Consider the following 19257-nt stretch of genomic DNA (forward strand, 5'->3'; position numbering starts at 1 on the left):
ACCCTCTGGAAAAAACCCTCTAGAAATAGCTCCTCTTCTTCAGCTAATGACGTGACTGCAAGGAGTCCTCCCTTTGCACAAGTGCCCCAGTGGCTGGCCTGGCTCCTGGGAGAGCTGGTGGGAAAAGATCACTCGACGGGAGAGGTTGACTCCGCCTGGGAGACACTAAAAGAAGAGCGAGCTGAGAGTTAACTACATGTCTCTGTCCAGAGCTGGAAGATGCATCTGCCATGGAAGCAAGGGAGATCCTGGCGAAAAGGCAATTCTGACCAGACCTATTAAAACCTGACTACATTTGAAAGGAATACAGCCCTCTCAGGTCAGTCCTAGGGCTTCGTGCACCCAGCTTTGCTGGTTGGGTTGGGATCATACTCTCACAACAGATAAAATGAGAGCTCAGAGACAAACCGATGCAAGCAAGAGCAGTGAATAACAACCCTGCCATGCCATCCTCAGCGCTTTCTTATTAGACAGCCAGCTGACTACTTTGATTAAAAATATACATGTGTGTCATGGGAAGTCACAGCTGAACTCCATCAGCCTACGCTGCAACGTGCTGAACACAATGTCCAAATGCACAGCTCTTTCAGCCTGAACCGGGAAATTGCAGCAGCAAACAAGCCTGCTGAGAACCCGGTGACCTCTGCCCACTGATCTTCCTGAAGGACACAGGGCCAGGTCCCCTCTGGGAAGCGAAGAGGAAGGAGAACCTCACAGCTTCAGGTGGTAGAAAACTGCTTGCTCTGCAAAGCTACCGGAAACAAGGCACACTACGCTGAACCTCCTCATCTGAACAATGCACCAGGCACTTCGGGAGACAGGCTAAGGAAGTTATGGGAGAGGGAACTACTCACTGCAGTAAAAATAAGTCAAATTACAGTGCAGAGGCTCTGCCTCTTCCCTAGTTGCTAGTAAGACAGGTTAGTGATGGGTGTCTTGGTTTTTGTAAACACAAATATTAAAACCACAAAGATTTCCAAGGCTGGCTTAAATTCTTCACTGTATGTTTTCCAATGAGAAGTCACTGATCCCTTTGTTTAAAAATGACTTCAAAATAGTACAGATATTTGCACTTGATATTCTCAGAAAAAACTATTATCTGGCCCAGCTGGTATCAGAAAGCCACCGGCCTAATGAGATGTAGGGACTTTCTCCTCACAGCAAAAGCAGATACAAAAGAAGAAATGAACAAGATGGAAAAATAAAGAATCTTTCTAACTGAAAGGGCAATGCCTGAGGTACAGAAAGGGAGTAGTTTTTTTTTTTTCAGCTCTATTACTCAATTACTGGGAACTTAACTTTCTGATTTCTAAGGCTGCTGGATGCTGTCCCAGGAAACAGAAAAAGCTAATATACTTGGCTAATGGACTGAAAGCAGAACTTCTGTTTCCATATGCACATTATGACAATAAAGTGCATATATGCTTTCTACCTCTAATAGTCACCAGATCTTTGTTTCATATCTGATTCCTGTTGCTTCCAAAATGAACCTCTACTTCTGTGGCACAGGTCAGGGCATCAGACTCAAAATGTTCTCCATCCCACAAGCCATAATTTGTCACCATGTAAATCTTGCAAGGAGAGGCAAAGATAGGATGCATAGAAGTATACACCAAAGTTACAGTAGTGTAATGGACAAAGCCTAATTTAAAGGATTAACCTGTGCAGAGTGGAAGAGAGAGGGCAAATGCTTGGAAAAGTACACACATAGGTGACTTGCATGAGAAAAATCTACATAATTATATCTTTCTGTGACTGTCATTACACCTTGGCTATAGATGGTAGAAGAACCCAGAAAGAGCTCAGACCACACCCTGATTTGCCATTCACAGTCACCTGCTTTGGAGAGACACATAAATCACAGGGGTTTGTGTCTATGTTTTTAGAAAACTGAATGCTTTTCTTAACAACTCATTATGTAAGGCAGTTCCTGCTGCCAGCATTCCACAATGCAAGAAAGAAGGGAATTGATTGCATAGAAGGGTGGAGACAAATGTACTCTCAAAGTTAAATGAGTCAGCTTGGAAAAACTAACTCAACACAACCTAAAGAGACAAAGGGATAAACAGCAACAACACCTTACATAAAAAGTCCTCTCTGAGGGCTCAGAGCAGGGCCTGCCAGAGGTGTTGCACTCTGAATGATGCGAAAGGCAACTGCGCTCGCTACCTCTCCATCAGCCTCATTCCAGACCTTGACCCCTTTCCTGAAACGTTTTCTTGAAGAATCCATGGCTGTTGGAGGGCAGCCCTGCCAGCTGCCTGGCTGCAATCCCTTATGTAAACCTGGCAGCCAGACTCCTGAGTGGTAAGGCAAATTATTACTTTGGATAGGGACTGAATGTACTGGCACGACAGACTTCAAAAACAAAAAAACCCCAAACCTAAACAAAAATAGTCAGCTAAGCAAACAACACTAGCCCCCCTGTTTGATTTGTTCTGGCAATAGGCACCCAAGTTCTTAGCATGTGCCAGAGAATAATGGTAAGTTTTAAACCGCAGCTGCTAAAAGGAAAGCCAACAAACAGGGAAAGCATTTACAGTAAACACAAACTTCTCAGTGTACAAATATATGTGTTTTCATACCTCAACAACTAACAGTGAAAATATGCAGTGTCATTAAGAAGAGAGCACAGCAGGGTACATTAACACACCCCTTAATTTAGGGAGGTTACTATGCTACTAGGCACATGATGCCTTTATTTTCAGGACATAGGTCAGATATAAGGATCTTTGTGAACAAAAGGTTGATGTAAACAAACCTTCTCCTTGAGAACATGCACGTGTTAGAAAGGCAGCACGGGGTATCTGTGCTGGCAGATCTCATTGCAGCTGTGATGGCAGTCACAAACAGGAATTTATGATCTTTGGCACACAAAGGCAAGGCTACAAAATACAGAAGGCAATGGCTGGCTTACTGAACAACTGCTGTGGTTGCTCTAAGCTTTGGCTCTTAGGAACTGCAGAATGTTTTTCACAGTCTGGCTGCCATACACACACCCATTCCTCAGCCCCCGACCACTACTAGCAAGGACGGGGGCCCAGCCCCACTCCTTTAGTGGATATTTCCACGCACAGAGCCTACAGCACTTCAAACAGCAGCGTGCTCTCCCACTGAGGGTTCCTCCTTCAAAACAGTACAAGGATTGCAGAGAGATGCAGCTCCAGCAAGTGCTGGAACAGACATACACAACAGTAAAGCGAATTTCAGTGCCCTTTCCTGGGCAAAAGTTCCAGGATGGTGATGTACATGAAGTTTAGCACGAAAGGCTGAGAGCATTGCTTGCAAGAGGCCCTCCTACCTTTGTATCCACTTAAATCATAACATATCCTACCCCTAAAGTAAAATCCATTTGAATCTGTGATTTAAGCAGTTATTTGAAGTTTTAGTACCTCTAAACACATTCAAAATCACACCAGTTCCTACCACAATTGTGTATGCCCTTCTGAACCAGTTTTGAGCAGACTTTTCCTTGTAGATAGTAGAAAGAAAGAGGGACCCAAACAGGGACTCTGAGGTTCACAGAGCTGCAAGCCCACTCTAATATCTTCTCACTGAAGGTCTGATAACGCCCCAGGGAGCCCCATTCCCTCAAGCCCACACCCTAGTCCCAAAGCTGCTGCCTTCCCCAGCTCCTGAGGTCTGCAGTGTGAGTCTTGTGGTTCTCAACCAGGTAAAGATAAAAGTATGTGTGTGGTTCCCAGGGTCTGGAAGTTTGGCTGCCCTGCTCTGAAGCTCTGCACAGGAGCTCTTGTAAAAACAAGATGAGACTCACAGAAGTATATAACAGGCTGCATATTGCCTAAAGACTTCCATCCTTCTCTCAGAGGACCAGTCTCTCCTCTCCTGCTGCTTCCTTTCTTTCATTCTCCACTGGTTTTGGATTTAATCGAGAGCTGCATTACAGGTGTGCTTTTCTGCTACTGCATAATTAGCAGTTTGTCCTTGCACACAATTATGACAAATGAGGCAGTTTTCAAAAGAACACATACATTAAGTGCTACTGGGGATTTTGGGTACATAGAGTTAATCCACCTATTTTGGTTAGAAAAAAAGAATGTATCAACTTTACAAATAACATTTTCTTAGGATAACTGTTGAGAACAGAGGGTGATACAGAATTTATGCTCTCCAATGTTTTGGCTGCAACTGATACATTGTATATTTCAAATGACATCAGCACCTTAAAAAAATCCTGCAATGAGGAATAACATACCTGGAAGGAGGCATAACATGACTTTCAATATTTAAAAAAAAAAAGGTAAATTAATCTAGAAGACACAGTCACAACCGTAGTTGCTACTTAATATACAAATCTTCATTTTAAGGAAAACTGTACGAAGACACATACTAAGAGGTATTTCAAATAGTCTTAAAAATTACTAATCAACCAGAAGTCTCTCATTTTCTCCCTGAAGGCCTCTGTTCCAGTGCCAAATGAAACTGATTGAAAATTTATTAAACATTGAAGATTGCAGTCCTTGCTAGAGGGGGCCTTACAGGCTTAGTGTGTGTGGTTATTTCTTCACTTTTAAACACTTGTGAAGCTGCTAAAGATGGAGTTCTGCATCTACTGTTATGTGTAACCCTTCATCCTCTTCTAATCCACCCATATCATGGTATCTGAGCATGGAAAGGGAACAAACCAGTTGTTTTCATGAAGCAGCAAATAATTATCACTGCCAAGAACAACCTTTATTCTTTTCTACCAAAGATCATATCATAGCTGAGCGGACACAGCAAGCAATTTCACTAAAACATACCTGATAATTACATATAATTAATGATAACATTTATTTAAGAACTATTAGTACCTTGTGACACAAAACATCCCAACAAGAATAGCAGTGTGTTTGCAAAGCACTTTATAATCTAGGTCAGATGCCAGAGTCCTGCCAAAAAAGGTGGAAACTCTAATAATAGCCTTGCACTGAAATAAAACCAGGTAATACCTCATTGTGGACTTAAATTACACAAGAGTGACCCAAGGCTGCCAAAAGCATGTTTAAAAACTCTCTTGATATATCAGAGCACTACATTAATGCCAGGGAATAGGAGTTTCTGCCTGTTGCACAGACACTTCACATGTGTTATGTCTCTCTGCTTTTCCTCTTAGGGGTGTTCCAAGGCCTTGTCTCCATTCCGTCCTGCCCAAGAACCTGTCATCCTGAAGCTGGGTAGGAAACAACAAACACTACCTGCTCTTCCTCCAGCAGCAGCAGATCACGGACACAAAGAGCGGTGTGGATATTCAACCCAATTAGGTAAATAAGTACAGAAGTGTGATAGAGGACAGAAAACTAGGGCATTATTGAACAAAATGGGAATACAAGAGAATTAATTTCTACAGTTTATTAATTTTCCAGATAAAATTAGAGATGCAGACATCTTTCACTCCAAGGCCTACGCACGAAGATTAAGATTCTGCCTAATTACAAACATATCTCATTTGGTGCTTAATGTCCTGTGCCGGTATTGGCCCAACTGTTCCATATTTGTACTCTTCTAAGCAATTACACATTGACAAGAAAGTATGAATTCCTACAGCAAATAATGACACCTTTTGGGGAATGTTCTCCTAAGAGAACAGCAGTTTTTGGGGTACCTCATGAAGTACATCAGTCAACACACACCTTCCCAGACACAGGACTCTGCAGTCCTTTGTTTCAGCCCTGGAGCACTTCATTTCCCCTTACACCCTGCAACACACAGCAGAATACAGGCAGGGGCACACTCTCTGCCAAGCTCCAGCATACCAACACAAGAGGCTGTAGCTTCTGACCCAGCCCCACCTGCCTGGCCCTGTTTAGCTGGTAGAACTATACTGCCTTCTCAGTTTTGCTAGATGACCTGCTCTGGTAATTGTTTCCTAACTCATCTCAGTCAAAAGGAGCTGGATTAATGAAGCCATGTAAACAAACATGATGTGTTCTGGCTGCAGGAGCTTTGGAGGAAGTTCGGGGAGAGTAAATACATAGCTAATGCAGCTAGAACTTAGAGAGCACGTGTGCCTGCAAGGGCTTCACCATCATCACTACGAATCAAAATCTGGTGTCAACGCATGATTTGCTAACTTGTAAATTGAGTGCTAGTGCTGAGAATAGCACACATCTCCTGCTAACACAGTGAAGTCAGTTATGTGTCTGGCAGCACTGCCTCTGCTTTGTGTTCCTATTGGTGTGCTGAGACACTGCGGTGTTGTGTTTCATGACATGTAAAATAGCACCATTTCCCACATTAGGCCAACTCCTTATTTCAGTAGCACACTGCAATTTCCCACAGTAACCTGAATCCCCCATGTGCTGCACTAGACACAAGAGGAGAGAGAATGACAGACTCAATTCAATATCCTGAGAAGAACAAAAAGATCCTGGTTCAGCCTGATGTTCAGGGAAGGACTTTACAAGAAAGCAAACTGCACATTACCTGTTCACCTAATCAACAATGTGCCAGCAATCAAAACTCAAAATACTCTTTTAAGATAGATACCTTTGTAGATTATTTAAACCAGTAGACTCTCATAGATTAATTCAGACAGATAATCTTACAGATATTCTCTATATATTCTTTATTCTGTTTTGTCTGAACAATAGTAGTACTAGCATTGTTCTTGCCAGAAAGAGAAACCCCCCTAAAACCCCCCTTCCTTTTGGACTGAGAGTGAGAATGAAGTCAGCCATCTGTTAACACTTAACCTGGGCAGATCAAATACGCTTGATTACTCAGAGGAGACACCTGACATTGCAGTTACATCTTGTGCTCATTGTAATTTCTAGTGCCTGATCATAGATCAGTCCTGTCCATCTGCACTCCTTCACCAAGCATCCTACCTTCAAAAGCTTGACATTTAATGTTGGAAAGGCAAACCAAAGCACACAGCTGGCACTGGAGTGCGTAGATCGAACAGGAATAGGCACATTAATTTGCCTTAGACCCCAGCATATTTTGTAAGTGTTCAAAAAGCCCAGAGCTGAAGGTGTAGTTACAAAACAAACAAGGAGACAAACACAAAGACAAAAAAGGAACACTAACCTGGAGAAAAACACATCACTGTTAGTGAAGGAGACTTCATCTGTTAAGTCCATCTCCTTCCCACGTGAACCACTATCTGTTAATTGGAGGCTGACCCGAGGTATTCCATCTGACCGGCCGGGTTGTGGCACTAGGCACATTTGGTTGGATCGTTCCACTGTGGACTTGGTCATCTATGGAAGCAAGGAGAGAAATGTGAAAGGAAGAAAGGCCAGAGCAGCCTTTTCAGATAATCTGTAACAGAAAGACATTCCATACCAGTGCACAAGCTGCAAAGAATAAGACAAGGTGCAAAACAATATTATAATATACATATAAATCAAACATTCTGCTTGATAAAGGCTATTTAAAGAAAACTAAAGGTGTGTCTATTGAAAGAGCGGGGGCAAGAGTGACATTAAGAAAAGAAAGGTTAAGTTAAATAAATACTTATTTTCTGCATCACAAGAGAGAGATTAAAAAAGTTTGCATTGAATTTGCTTCTTGACATGACTGGTGATGGTAAAAGCAGTTATATACCTCTTCTCAGCCCCCTTCACACCCTTTTTAATGGCAATTGATATCAACACATGCCCTGGAAAAAAATTTCTTAAGAAGGATGAAAACATTCTGGATTGGTGCTCTTTGCTGAGGCAGACAGAACACAGAGTTGGAAACTGGGCTCTCTAAATACAAGCAAAGTTTCCAAGCATCATCGAATCCATCTACAGTAAGGCCAGGGCTCTTGCTCTGACCCATCAGGGAAGCATACAGAGTATAAGAGACAGTGCTTCATCAGACAGCTGTCCAGGATCAGTGGCAGATAAAAAATGCCTAGGGGAGAAGAGGAGCATGTTCAGGGGTCTGTCCTTCATGCACTGCCCCAGATTTGGAATTCTGTGGTACAGGACCTTTCCTTGACTTGGCCATTGCACCTGGTTCACTGTGTTTTATCAGCAAACATTGAATCTAACCTTTGTGATTAAATTCAGTTTTCTCTTGTGTTCACTTCTGTTTTTAGCCTTTGCAAGATCCTATGGCTGGGAGTTTCACAACATTGTTACACATTGATTAAAATTAAAAAACCACACCCTTCTATTTTAGATATGGCGACAATCTTTCCCTTGTTTTTGAATTGTGAGAATTTGCCAGAAATAATGCTGATGGCTCCTAATGACTTTAATTATCCATTTGTTTACCAGTTCTGCTATCTGCTGTAGTTATTACAAATACGTTGGACAGTAAATTGGAATTCCTGTACTCCTAAACCCTTTTTGTACCTGGCTTACCCTAAGATTCTTTGTAAAATTTTTCATTATACTTCTGTTCCTAGTGCTTTGTTCCACTCACAGTTGTTTTCAAATGCTTTGTGTGTGTTGAAAAGTTTCACGGGACAGAAAGCTGCTTCTTACTGAGCTCTGAAGAGAATAAAATGAAAAATAAAATGTGTCTCAGCATCAAAGGGAAACCAGAGAGATATGTTGAGAGAGCTTTCCAGCTTCAGCCTCTGGACTGCATGCTCTTGGCGAGATCCCGCCTTCACTGACGTCAATGGGCATTTTGCCCATAGTCAGGATCTTACCTTTGTACCACTGCTGGCTTCCAGTCATACAGCAATACTCTGTTAGCCCAACACCTGCAGCAGTCTCTGGCTGTTGGCATCACGGGAACTGGCCACACATCACATGGACACCAGGCCGTGCCTCTCAGCTGCTACAGAACAGCAGCAGTGATGTGATTTAAAAGGGGAAGACCATGTATACAGGGAGGAGGGGAGACAGGGAGCATTACAGGAAAGAAGCGCAACAGGAGGCATCAGGGCCTGGGATCTGGAGGCACTGACTCACTGAATTCTGATGGAAGGGGCTGTTAAGCCCTTTTTTTGCCACTGAAACTTGCAGTCAGCCATTTTAGCTTTGCTGCAGCTGGAGATGACTGTTGTCTGCCATGCTTGCACAGGGACACAGAATCATAGAATTGTTTAGGTTGGGAAAGACCTCTAAGATCATCAGTCCAACCATTACTTTAACACTGCCAAGTCCACCACTAAAACATTTCCCTAAATGCCACATCTACACATCTTTTAAATATCTCCAGGGATGGTGATTTAATCACTTCCCAGGGTAGCCTGTTCCAATGCTTGATAACCCTTCCAGTGAAGAAATTTTTCCTAATATCTAACTAAAACCTCCAGTGGCACAACTCAAGGCCACTTCCTCTTATCCTATTGCTTGTTACTGGAGAGAAGAGACCAATCCCCACCTCACTATAACCTCCATCCAGATAGTTGTAAAGATCTCACCTCAGCCTCCTTTTCTCCAGTCTAAATATCCCCAGCTCCCTGAGCCGCTCCTCATCAGACTTGAACTCCAGACCCTTCACCAGCTCCATTGCCCTTCACTGGACTTGCTCCAGCACCTCAATGTCTTTTTTGTGGTGAGAGGCCAAGAACCGGACACAGCACTCGAGGTGTTGCCTCAGTACAAAGTACAAGGGACAGTCACTGCCCTGGTCCTGCTGGCCACACTATTTCTGATACAAGCCAGGATGCCACTGGCCTTCTTGGCCACCTGCTGGCTCATGTTTAGTGGCTGTTGATCAGCAGCCCAAGTCCTTTTCTGCTGGACAGCTTTCCAGCCACTCTTTGCCAGCCTGTAGCACTGCCTGGGGCTGTTGTGATCCACGTGCAGGACCGGGCACTTTGCCTTGTTGAACATCATACAACTGGTCTTGGCCCACCCATCCAGCCTGTCCAGATCCCTCTGCAGAGCCTTCCTATCCTCTAGCAGATCACCTCTTACCATAGCCTTTTGGTGCTACTTCACCATGAGCCGCTAGAGCTGATGTCATGCACATCACAAAAGCTCTTCACCAGAGTAACAAAAATGGTGACTGTACATAAGCACAAACCTCTAAACTAGAACATATCCTACACATTGTTCCATCATTACTTTACAGAGCACATGTGGGTGTAAGCAAAGCAGACAACTTCTACGATGTAGTACATATAACAACAGTCACTGAAGCCTGGAAAACAGAAGGACACCAGCTTTTCCACCCCTACTCTACCACGTGCATCCTGATTTCAAGAACACATTAACAAAGCTAATAATTTTGCTACCAGGTACTGCAGAATCTGCCTTACAAAAGAAGAAGTGCTAGCAAACAGGCAACATCTGCTGAACAGCATTATCAGAATCCTTCTGTGCAAATTGTTCATGAACTTTACACTTTACACATGATTTACAGAAGCTCCTTGTACTAGGGAATTCTATAAAAAAATCTGTTTATTATTCTCCTGCTCTAAAAGGAAAAAAGAAATTCGTTCAGTCTTCAATTCTCATTTTCTGGCAGTAAAAGATCACTTGCATGCAGGCACTTACAATAAAAGGCATGCTAATCACATACAAGTTCTGCAAGAAAATTCTGTTTGAAAGATCACATTCACATTTAGGATTACCACTGTGTTTTTTAGGGCGCTTCAAAATCCCCAAGAAGCGGAAGGAACTGATGTTGTCCGTCTGCTGTTCCTGATGGTCTATAAGCTAGCATTTTGACAGCTTTGGAAAACAACATCATAGCACTGTAGTTATTTCTTTAGCCATACAGTCTGCAAGTAATACCTGAATTGAATTTACATAGACTTACTTTCTGTATAAAACTGCTTTCAGTTGCATCACTACCAAAATACAGTGAGGAGCAGGGAGTTGGACACAATGAACCTTATGGGTCCCTTCCAACTCAAGATTTTCCGTGATTCTATGTAGAAAAAAATATTCCTTGAACTCATATGCATTAAAAGTTAAATAAACATTTTTGTTTAAGTATTGTGTCTTCAATCCTTATCAACAATAGGGAGGAACAATGTTTGCTATCTCCTTCCACAGTTTTTACCGACCCTGTGAAAAAGGCATCTTCACAACTACCATAACAGCAGCACTTCGCTGCGGTGCCACTGAGATGAAGATATGCCTGTGGGTAGGCAAAAACTTCTGTAAGTTGAATTCCTCACAAAGGAGATTAAAGAACTACTGTGAGAGGCAGCTGAAATGCTTTTTTGAGAGGTAGAGTTCTCAACTGAAAATTTTTTTGCAGACTTCTTTGTTCATGCACGTGCATAAATTTCATGCAATTAAGCTTGAGAACATTACCTTACAAAGTGAGGACAAAAATGCTATAGGTTAAGCATTTTCAAGATGATTCTGGGAAGACAAGCACATTTAGCTGCTAGATGATAGAAGAGAGAAGAGACTGTGTAAATACAACGGAGCCAAGAGTCTTTTCAATGGTGCCCAGTGTCACGACAGCAGGCAATGGGCACAAATTGGAACACAGGAGGTTCCCTCTGAACATCAGGAAACTTTTTCACTGTGAGGGTGGCAAAGCACTGGCACAGACTGGCCAGGGAGGTTTTGGAGGAGTCTCCATCTGAGGAAATATCCAAAATCCATCTGGACACAGCCCTGTGTAACTTGCTCTAGACGAGTTTGAGCAGGAGGTTTGGACAAGATCACCGTCAGAGGTCCCTTCAACTTCAACCACTCTAGAGATTTTCTAATTTCCCCTTTGACAATCTTATCTATCCAGCAAATGAACTGAATGTATGAATTGCTGCATACTGAGATGCCTTATATGGTGTGGCATCTGTCAAAGCAGCACTTTGTCCCAGGCACAATCTAACCATTACGGCCTGCTGAACAGTAATCTATACATCTTTGTAAATACATGAAAAGCTTCACTTTGGAAGATGACACCAATAAATCCAAGGACAAGCCTAGAGAATAGAGATGTTTTTGTTGAAGAAAAATAATTTGATTTTTGTTTCCTTAAAATTTTTTGTTGTAGCTTAATCCCAAACTACATTTGACAGAGATCAGACTCAGCCTCAACCAAGTATATTGTGGGCTGTTACATTATAACTACAGGCTCTGGCCACTGAAAGCATAGGCTCTGCTGAAATGTCCTACTCCGTAATTTCAAATACACCTTCATTCCAGCTAAATACAAGTAAAATAGTATCAGGTGCTACTGACAATCAAAGGGACCGGCACAATAAAGGATAATCAAAACACAAAGAGTAGAAAAACCACAGGGAAATATTAGACATTATATCCTGCATTTGGCTTTCAAGTTTTGTTGTTTCAAAGTTCAGATGCAAGAAACTATGTTTGCAGTCTTAATAGAGACTAGTCAGTTTTATGACCGCTATAAACATACGTCATGATGAGTGTTGAAGAAAGTGCAAGAAAACCTTTCCCCTAGAGGCACAAGCTGACCAGTCAAGGTGGCATCATCCCACACAATACCACCACCAAGATTCTTCATAAGTGACTGCGTGCATCACAGAGATGTTTCATCTTCCTGTGAGGTATAGGGAGTTCCTGGGTTCAAAGATCAAAGATAAACACGCCATGTATTCTAAAGATATGACATGGTGTGGTGACTAACCTTTCTTTGTTTTTGAAGAACAGGGACTGCTCCACACCAAGATGAGTCTGGAGAGCCCTGTGCATATGAATCAACATGGTGTAAAGACACAGATCCTTGGTACAGGTCATCCTCAGAAATCTGAGTACATCACTCGTGTTCTCAAGGAGGAAAAAGAAAAACTTCCAATATCCCAAGCCAAGCATAAATATGTAAATAACTAGACAATTCATACCCATTTGAGTAAGTAATTATGAAGTGTAAATGCACAACTTTAGAAAGAAACTAGCTGCAAGTTTACATTTAAATGTTACAATTGAAAGGATAATAAAGATATTTCCATAAGGTTGTCATAAAAAAACCCATGAGGTAGTTAAAAAGAAGAATGTGCTGTATATGCTTTAATGTTCCATGAGCATATTACTCTTCTAGAGGAGAGAGAAATCTCACTCAAAAACTTTTTTGATACACAAATGGAATTCTTAGGGTTGTCCACCAAAACAAAGAGCTCCAAATCACTTTTTGAAGAGTTTGTCATCCTAGGGCTCTTTCAACTTACAAGTTGTCTATATCAATATAAATATTCCACAGAATAGCAAAAGGCACATTTCTTTTCAAAAATCTAAGTGTGGCTGAGCGATGCAGGGAAATCTGGAATGCTGCTTTCTTTCTCACTCTAGTCTCATTTTGGCTAACTATCAGCACGAAGCTTACATGTCAATGTATCCACTGATCAGCACTACCTCTGCTTCATGAATGACTAAGAAAGGGAGACCATTAGCCAGCTCTTTCCTGACAGCTAACCAACCTGATTCGACCAGTTCTGTTCAGTAAAATAACCAGGGAATGAGACATCTGCCAAAGTTAACCAGGATTGGTATTTGGCCACTGATACCTCTTGAAACAAATATAATTCATTCACTCCATTTAAAACCACTAGGTATTTCAATGAGATTTCTAACCACACACACACACAGCTGTAAGCTCTCTACCAAAGTTAGTTAATGGTAAAAACAATGACAGTGAATTACACCAGGCCTTGTTTGGAGATGCTAACTTTTCCCAGAGGGTTTAGGTCATCCTGAATTGTCCCAGAGAATCAGGTGGAAATTCCTGCTGAGACAGCAATGCCCTTCAAGTTATTCAGTGAATAGAACACATATTTATGCTGTACTTTTGTTGTTCTCCAAAACTTCATAGTGCAACCAGTTCTCACACAACACCAGCTTTGCCACCATTCTTCTTCAACTTCTGGGATGAATCTGGATGGGATGAATCTCCTGCAGCTGTGAGTACCAGATATCTTTCAGGCCCAAAGGCAGGAGTAGCTCTACAGGAAGATTTTTCAGTTACATTCATCTCACACTTCTTATATTATTCCCATGTGTCCCGTGGACACACCTGAAGAACGGGATGCCATCCAGAGAGATCTGGACAAGGTTGAGAAGTGGGTCCATGGGAATCTCACGAGGTTTAACAAGGCCAAGTGCAAGGTGCTGCATCCGGATCAGGGCAACCCCTGGTACCAATACAGGTTGAGGGATGAACACACTGGTAACAGCCCCGCTGAGAAGGACTTGGGGGTGCTGGTGGATGAGAGGCTGGACGAGACCCATCGATGTGCACTTGCAACCCAGAAAGCCAGTCGTGTCCTGGGCTGCATCAAAAGAAACATGACCAGTAGGTCAAAAGAGGTGGTTCTGCCTCTCTGCTCTGGTGGGACCCCACCTGGAATGCTGCCTTCACTTCTGGAGTCCTTAGCACAAGAAAAACATGGATCTGTTCAAGCTGGTCCAGAGAAGGGCCACAAAAATGATCAGAGGGATGTAACATCTCTATTATGAGGAAAGGCTGAGAGAGTGGGGGTTGTTCAGCCTGGAGAAGAGACAGTTCCAGGGAGACCTTACGCCAACTTTCCAGTACCTAAAAGGGGGCTTATAAGAAAGCCAGAGAGGGACTTTTTACAAGGGCATATTATGATAAAGTAGGTAGATTCAGACTAGATATATGTAAGAAATTTTTTAAAATCATGGTGGTAAAACACTAGAACAGGTCACCCAGAGATGTGGTGGATGCTTCATCCCTGGAAACATTCAGGATCAGGTTGAACAGGGCTCTGATTAACCTCATGTAATTGAAGGTGTCCCTACTCATTGCAGGGAGGTTGGACTAGATGGCCTTTACAGGTCCCTTGCAACCCCAAACATTCTATGATTCTAAGACCTTAAGCCTGGACTAAGCTTAAAGCAAGAGAACAGCTGTCTTTAGCAAGGCTGCTGTCTTACTAAAATGCGCTTATGCTTAAATACTTGCCAAAACATAGATTCCATTCCTTGATTCATCACTTCGCCTACCACCTACAATATTGATTTTAAAACCACAGAGACATATTACAGTTGTGAAGTTCTCCTCAAACTAAAGATGCCTCATTATCTTAAATTACTGACACCGGGAGACAAAGATCAATCCTTAGATTGTAATCCTTACCAGGTTTACCAGAAAGTCAACACATACTTGCAAAATAATTCAGTTACCAGCTCTCTTCCATACTCAGAACGAAGCCTGAAATCCTTCCTTGATTAACTGCCACACTGAAATCATAAAGTCACGATAAATGCGGTCATCCTTACAATATGTGCAGCTGCCACTGCCAAATTTGGATTTCTCTTACTCTACTTGTATTTTTAGGCACTGGATCACTAAAACACCTCCTCTGTACTCTGCCCTACTCAGATATCAAAGTTATAAATTTGATGCAATCCTAACATGTATGAAGCTTTAAAGTTCAATGAAGTTCTGATGTTTTATTCAAATTTAGGTGCCTTAAAGACGACAAGACTCTTCAGATTCAAAGAGTTGAGTATTATCTTCCTTTAAACCACATCCTAGTCCTGCTTGTCAAACTTAATTTCCTTTTATGACAAAGGTAACCCACCTAGTTGATCAAGGGAAGACAGTTGATGTAATCCTTTTGAATTTTAGTAAAGCTTTTGATACTGTCTCTCACAGGATCCTTTTGGACAAACTGTCCAGCACACAACTGGACACCCATCATGTGGTGGGTGAGCAATTGGCTCAAGGGTTGAGCACAGAGGGTAATAGTGAATGGGGTGACATCAGACTGGCGACTTGTCACCAGTGGGGCTCCACAGGGCTCCTCTACTTTGGGCCCTGTGCTCTTCAACATCTTCATAAATGACCTGGATGCAGGACTGGAAGGAATACTAAGAGTGCCAAAGACACTGAATTGTGAGGAGCTGCTGACTCCTTCGAGGGCAGAGAGGCTCTGCAGAGAGACCTTGACAAATTAGAGGGCTGAGCAATCACCAACCATATGAAGTTCAACAAGGGGAAGTGCTGGATTCTGCACCTGGGATGGGGCAACCCCAGATGTTTGTACAGACTGGGGAATGAAATGCTGGAAAGCAGCGCCATGGAAAGGGACCCGAGGGTCCTGGTGGGTGCCAAGTTGTATCTGAGTCAGCAGTGCCCTGGCAGGAGGGCCAACCATGTCTGGGGGGGCACCAGGGAAAGTATCGCCAGTCAGTCAATGGAGGCAATTCTCCTGCTCTGCTCTGCACTGGGGCAGCCTCAACTTGAATACTGTGTGCAGTTTTGGGCATTGCAATATAAGAAAGATATTAAGCTGTTAGAGAGCATCTAAAGGAGGGCAATGAAGATGGTGAAGGGCCTTAAGGGGAAGCCGTATGAGGAGCAGCTGAGGGCACTTGGTCTGTTCAGCCTGGAAAAGAGGAGACTGAGGGGAAACCTTAGGACAGTCTACAACTTCTTCATGAGGGGAAGCGGAAAGGGCAGGCACTGATCTTTTCTGTGTGGTGACAGGACCCAAGGGAATGGCATGAAACTGTCAGGGGAGCTTTAGGCTGGATATTGGGAAAAGGTTCTTCACCCAGAGAGTGGCTGGGCACTGGAACAGGCTTCCCAGGGAAGTGGTCACAGCACCAAGCCTGACAGAGTTCAAGAAACATCACCACAGCCTCCATATTTGACAGAAGCCACTGCAAACAGCAGAACTGCTTAAATGCTTGAAAGTAAACACACACCTAAAAGCTTTGCAAATGTTGCATGATTCCAGAGATAAGAAGCCAGCAAATGCTCTCAGAAAGCCTACGAAATTCAACACAGCTATGCAGATACTGCATTTCCAGAGATACCTTCCTTGTCACTGGCTGTGAATCCCATAAATTTGTTTCAGTAAACTTTCCCAATGTTAAAATCATGTCTGTTATAAGCCAGTCAAAGCACATTCTGTGAAGAAATTCCAAATTTTCCCTGAAGGCTAAACATAAAAATTGTACACTCCAGAAAGATGTAGTCTGAGCCCAAAGCTATACTGTCCTAAAAACATTCAAATTCAAGAAAACAACCCAATACTAAGATTATCTTCAAATCTGGGACTCTCCATGGTACATGCACAACAGGAGGCTGTTAGAGTGAACCAGCAACATCCTAAGGCCCTTCTTCTGCAGGAAACCAGACACATTTGCCTAAGGGAATCCCTTCAGCCTTCTGCCCTCTGCAGCTTGACAAGCAGCTTTGCCAAAACGCTGCAGGCGTGCAGTGTGCATGGGATGTAGGCCAAAAGTGACAAGATGTATGGGCCTCAAGCCAGAAGATACAACCAGCTCCCAGCGATCGCCGACTGCTGGGTGGCATCTATTTGCCAAAGGATGCCTAGTGCAGACAGTGTTCTGAATTGGGGTGAAGAGAGCTTCATCCAAGAAGAAAGACTGGGATTGATGCAGACTTTGCAAACTGGGGGTCTGCAGGTGCAGCAGAGAACAGCATCCCACAGCTGAGTGCACAGCCAGTTCACTGCAAATTGGAATTAAATGTTTAAGTCTGATTTGGCAAATACAGCCATCAATGAAGAATCCCAGCAAAAAGCACGTTGAGAACTCCTTGATGGGCTAAATAAAAAACTCAAAACCAAAACAAGCATGTATGCCTTCACATTGGAGAGATACAGTGCATAGTTTCAAAGTAATATACAGGGAAAATTACAAAATAACAAAAATACCTCCTCCTTCTTGAGGTAATACTAAATTCCTTATGCATATGTTTTTCAGGGCAATATGAAATAATCCTCTCTTGCACTCCTTCCTAGAGATTTCCATCAGCTTATGGTTTGGCATGTACTGTTTTTGTGTCACTGCACTGAGAAAGACTCTAACCTTTGGGTTTGGTTTTTGTTTTTTTTTTTTCAATTTCCTCTTTTAAATTTATGTAATCACGTCATCATATGAACTGCTGGTAAACTAAATCTGCCCCATGTATAAGCCTGCTTCCACATACTCTTGCAAAGTCACTCACAAATTCATTTTTGAACTCCAGGGATCTCAAACTCCCACTCTTCAGCTCCTGTGTCTGTAGTCTGAGGCAACGCACTTAACACAGCAGAATGGCTGTATATTCTCTTATGCTGTGGAATTAATCTTATGCATGTATCAACATCACCATCCAGTATAAAGCAAGGACAAAACAGCATTATAAGTAAAACCACTTAGTGGACTGTAAATGGCGTTAACCTTTTTTCCCCTTGCATTTCTGTTTCACATATGGAGACTGGAAACATGGATCTACCACTGCTTGGCCACAGCAATTGGCAAGAGTCTTTCCTATGGCCTTTGCTCCATACTCATGGCTCTTCTTCAGTATTTTTAATTTTTAATAAAATTAAAAATTTTATTTTTAATATCTTCAGTATTTTTAATATCTTCAGTATTTTTAACCAGTATCAAGCACAGAGGTGCTGATGAGATATCAGGCATCGTACTGCCTCAAATTACCACCTGAAACTTTGGCAATGAGTCCCAAGACTGGTTTCATAAGCAGATACATTGCACCAACCTCTCACACTGCTGGGACACTGCTCCTCTGGGAGTAACTTCTGCCTTTCCTTCCCTTGGTTTCTTTGGACTCTCCGAGTTTGAACAGAAGATGTATCACGAGTAAGAAGCACAAATATGGCCAGATGATCACAACCAGAGGACAGACATACAAATGAACTTAAAAGGCTGACTATGGTGATGATTCCTGTTTTCAGTTTCCTATAGACTTTCTGCTCATGTCCATATTCACCTGCCCAGTCAGAACAATACCAAGAGCAATAAAAATTATGGTAGGTTACCATAGTTACAATGGGCATCATTCGATATTTCAATATATTCTTAAAATAAATGTCACCCCCAGTGAAGGAATCTTAAAGCAAATGCTCTGTAACTGTGTGCTATGCTGTTTAAGGGCAAATGTTAATGAGACCATCAAAAGCAAGAGAACAGAGGTAAGCCAGTATAGCACCCATCACATTCTTCCATTCCTCCTGTTGGCTAATTGTTTGAAGTGTAAACAAGTCTTTGCCAAAGGATTTCTTCCTTAGAAAAATGTGCAGATGTGCCAAAATTCAGAGCTGCTCCACTGAAGTCCATGTAAGTAGGTTGGAAAGTTCAAACAAGCTGCTGAGAAATCTGTCTTTCTCCATGTATGGTACTTCTCCTGTTCACAGCATGACAGTGAATTACACAGTAATGAAAGAATTTGCTGCCTAAAAGACACTGCTGGCACTGGCCCGAACTGTGCTATATCCTATGAAGTGCAGACAAAACCTTCAAGGAAAATTTCTCCTGTCCTGCAATACCATATGGCCAAATCATTACGAAGGGAACCTGAACAACTGAAAAGATGACTGTAAAGGCTGACTCCAGCTACCCACCCTTCAATCCCTTTTTCTTCTCAGCAATAAAGAATGCTGTTTACAAACTGTAAAAAAAGCAGGTTCAGGCCTTAGGAATTCTGAAC

General features: G+C 42.5%; 1 protein-coding gene across 7 annotated transcripts in view; it reads right to left on the reverse strand.

Annotated features, from left to right (window-relative positions):
* FAM13A (family with sequence similarity 13 member A) overlaps nucleotides 1-19257 on the reverse strand; it is a 139441-nt gene that overhangs the window by 66845 nt on the left and 53339 nt on the right. For all 7 annotated transcript variants that reach the window (XM_064651901.1, XM_064651898.1, XM_064651896.1 and 4 more), the window contains exon 6: nucleotides 7033-7205. In XM_064651901.1, the coding sequence (XP_064507971.1) occupies nucleotides 7033-7205 (173 nt within the window). The remainder of the gene's footprint in view (nucleotides 1-7032; nucleotides 7206-19257) is intronic.

The sequence above is a fragment of the Pseudopipra pipra genome, chromosome 4, assembly GCF_036250125.1.
Source record: "Pseudopipra pipra isolate bDixPip1 chromosome 4, bDixPip1.hap1, whole genome shotgun sequence".
Classification (NCBI taxonomy): Eukaryota; Metazoa; Chordata; class Aves; order Passeriformes; family Pipridae; genus Pseudopipra; species Pseudopipra pipra.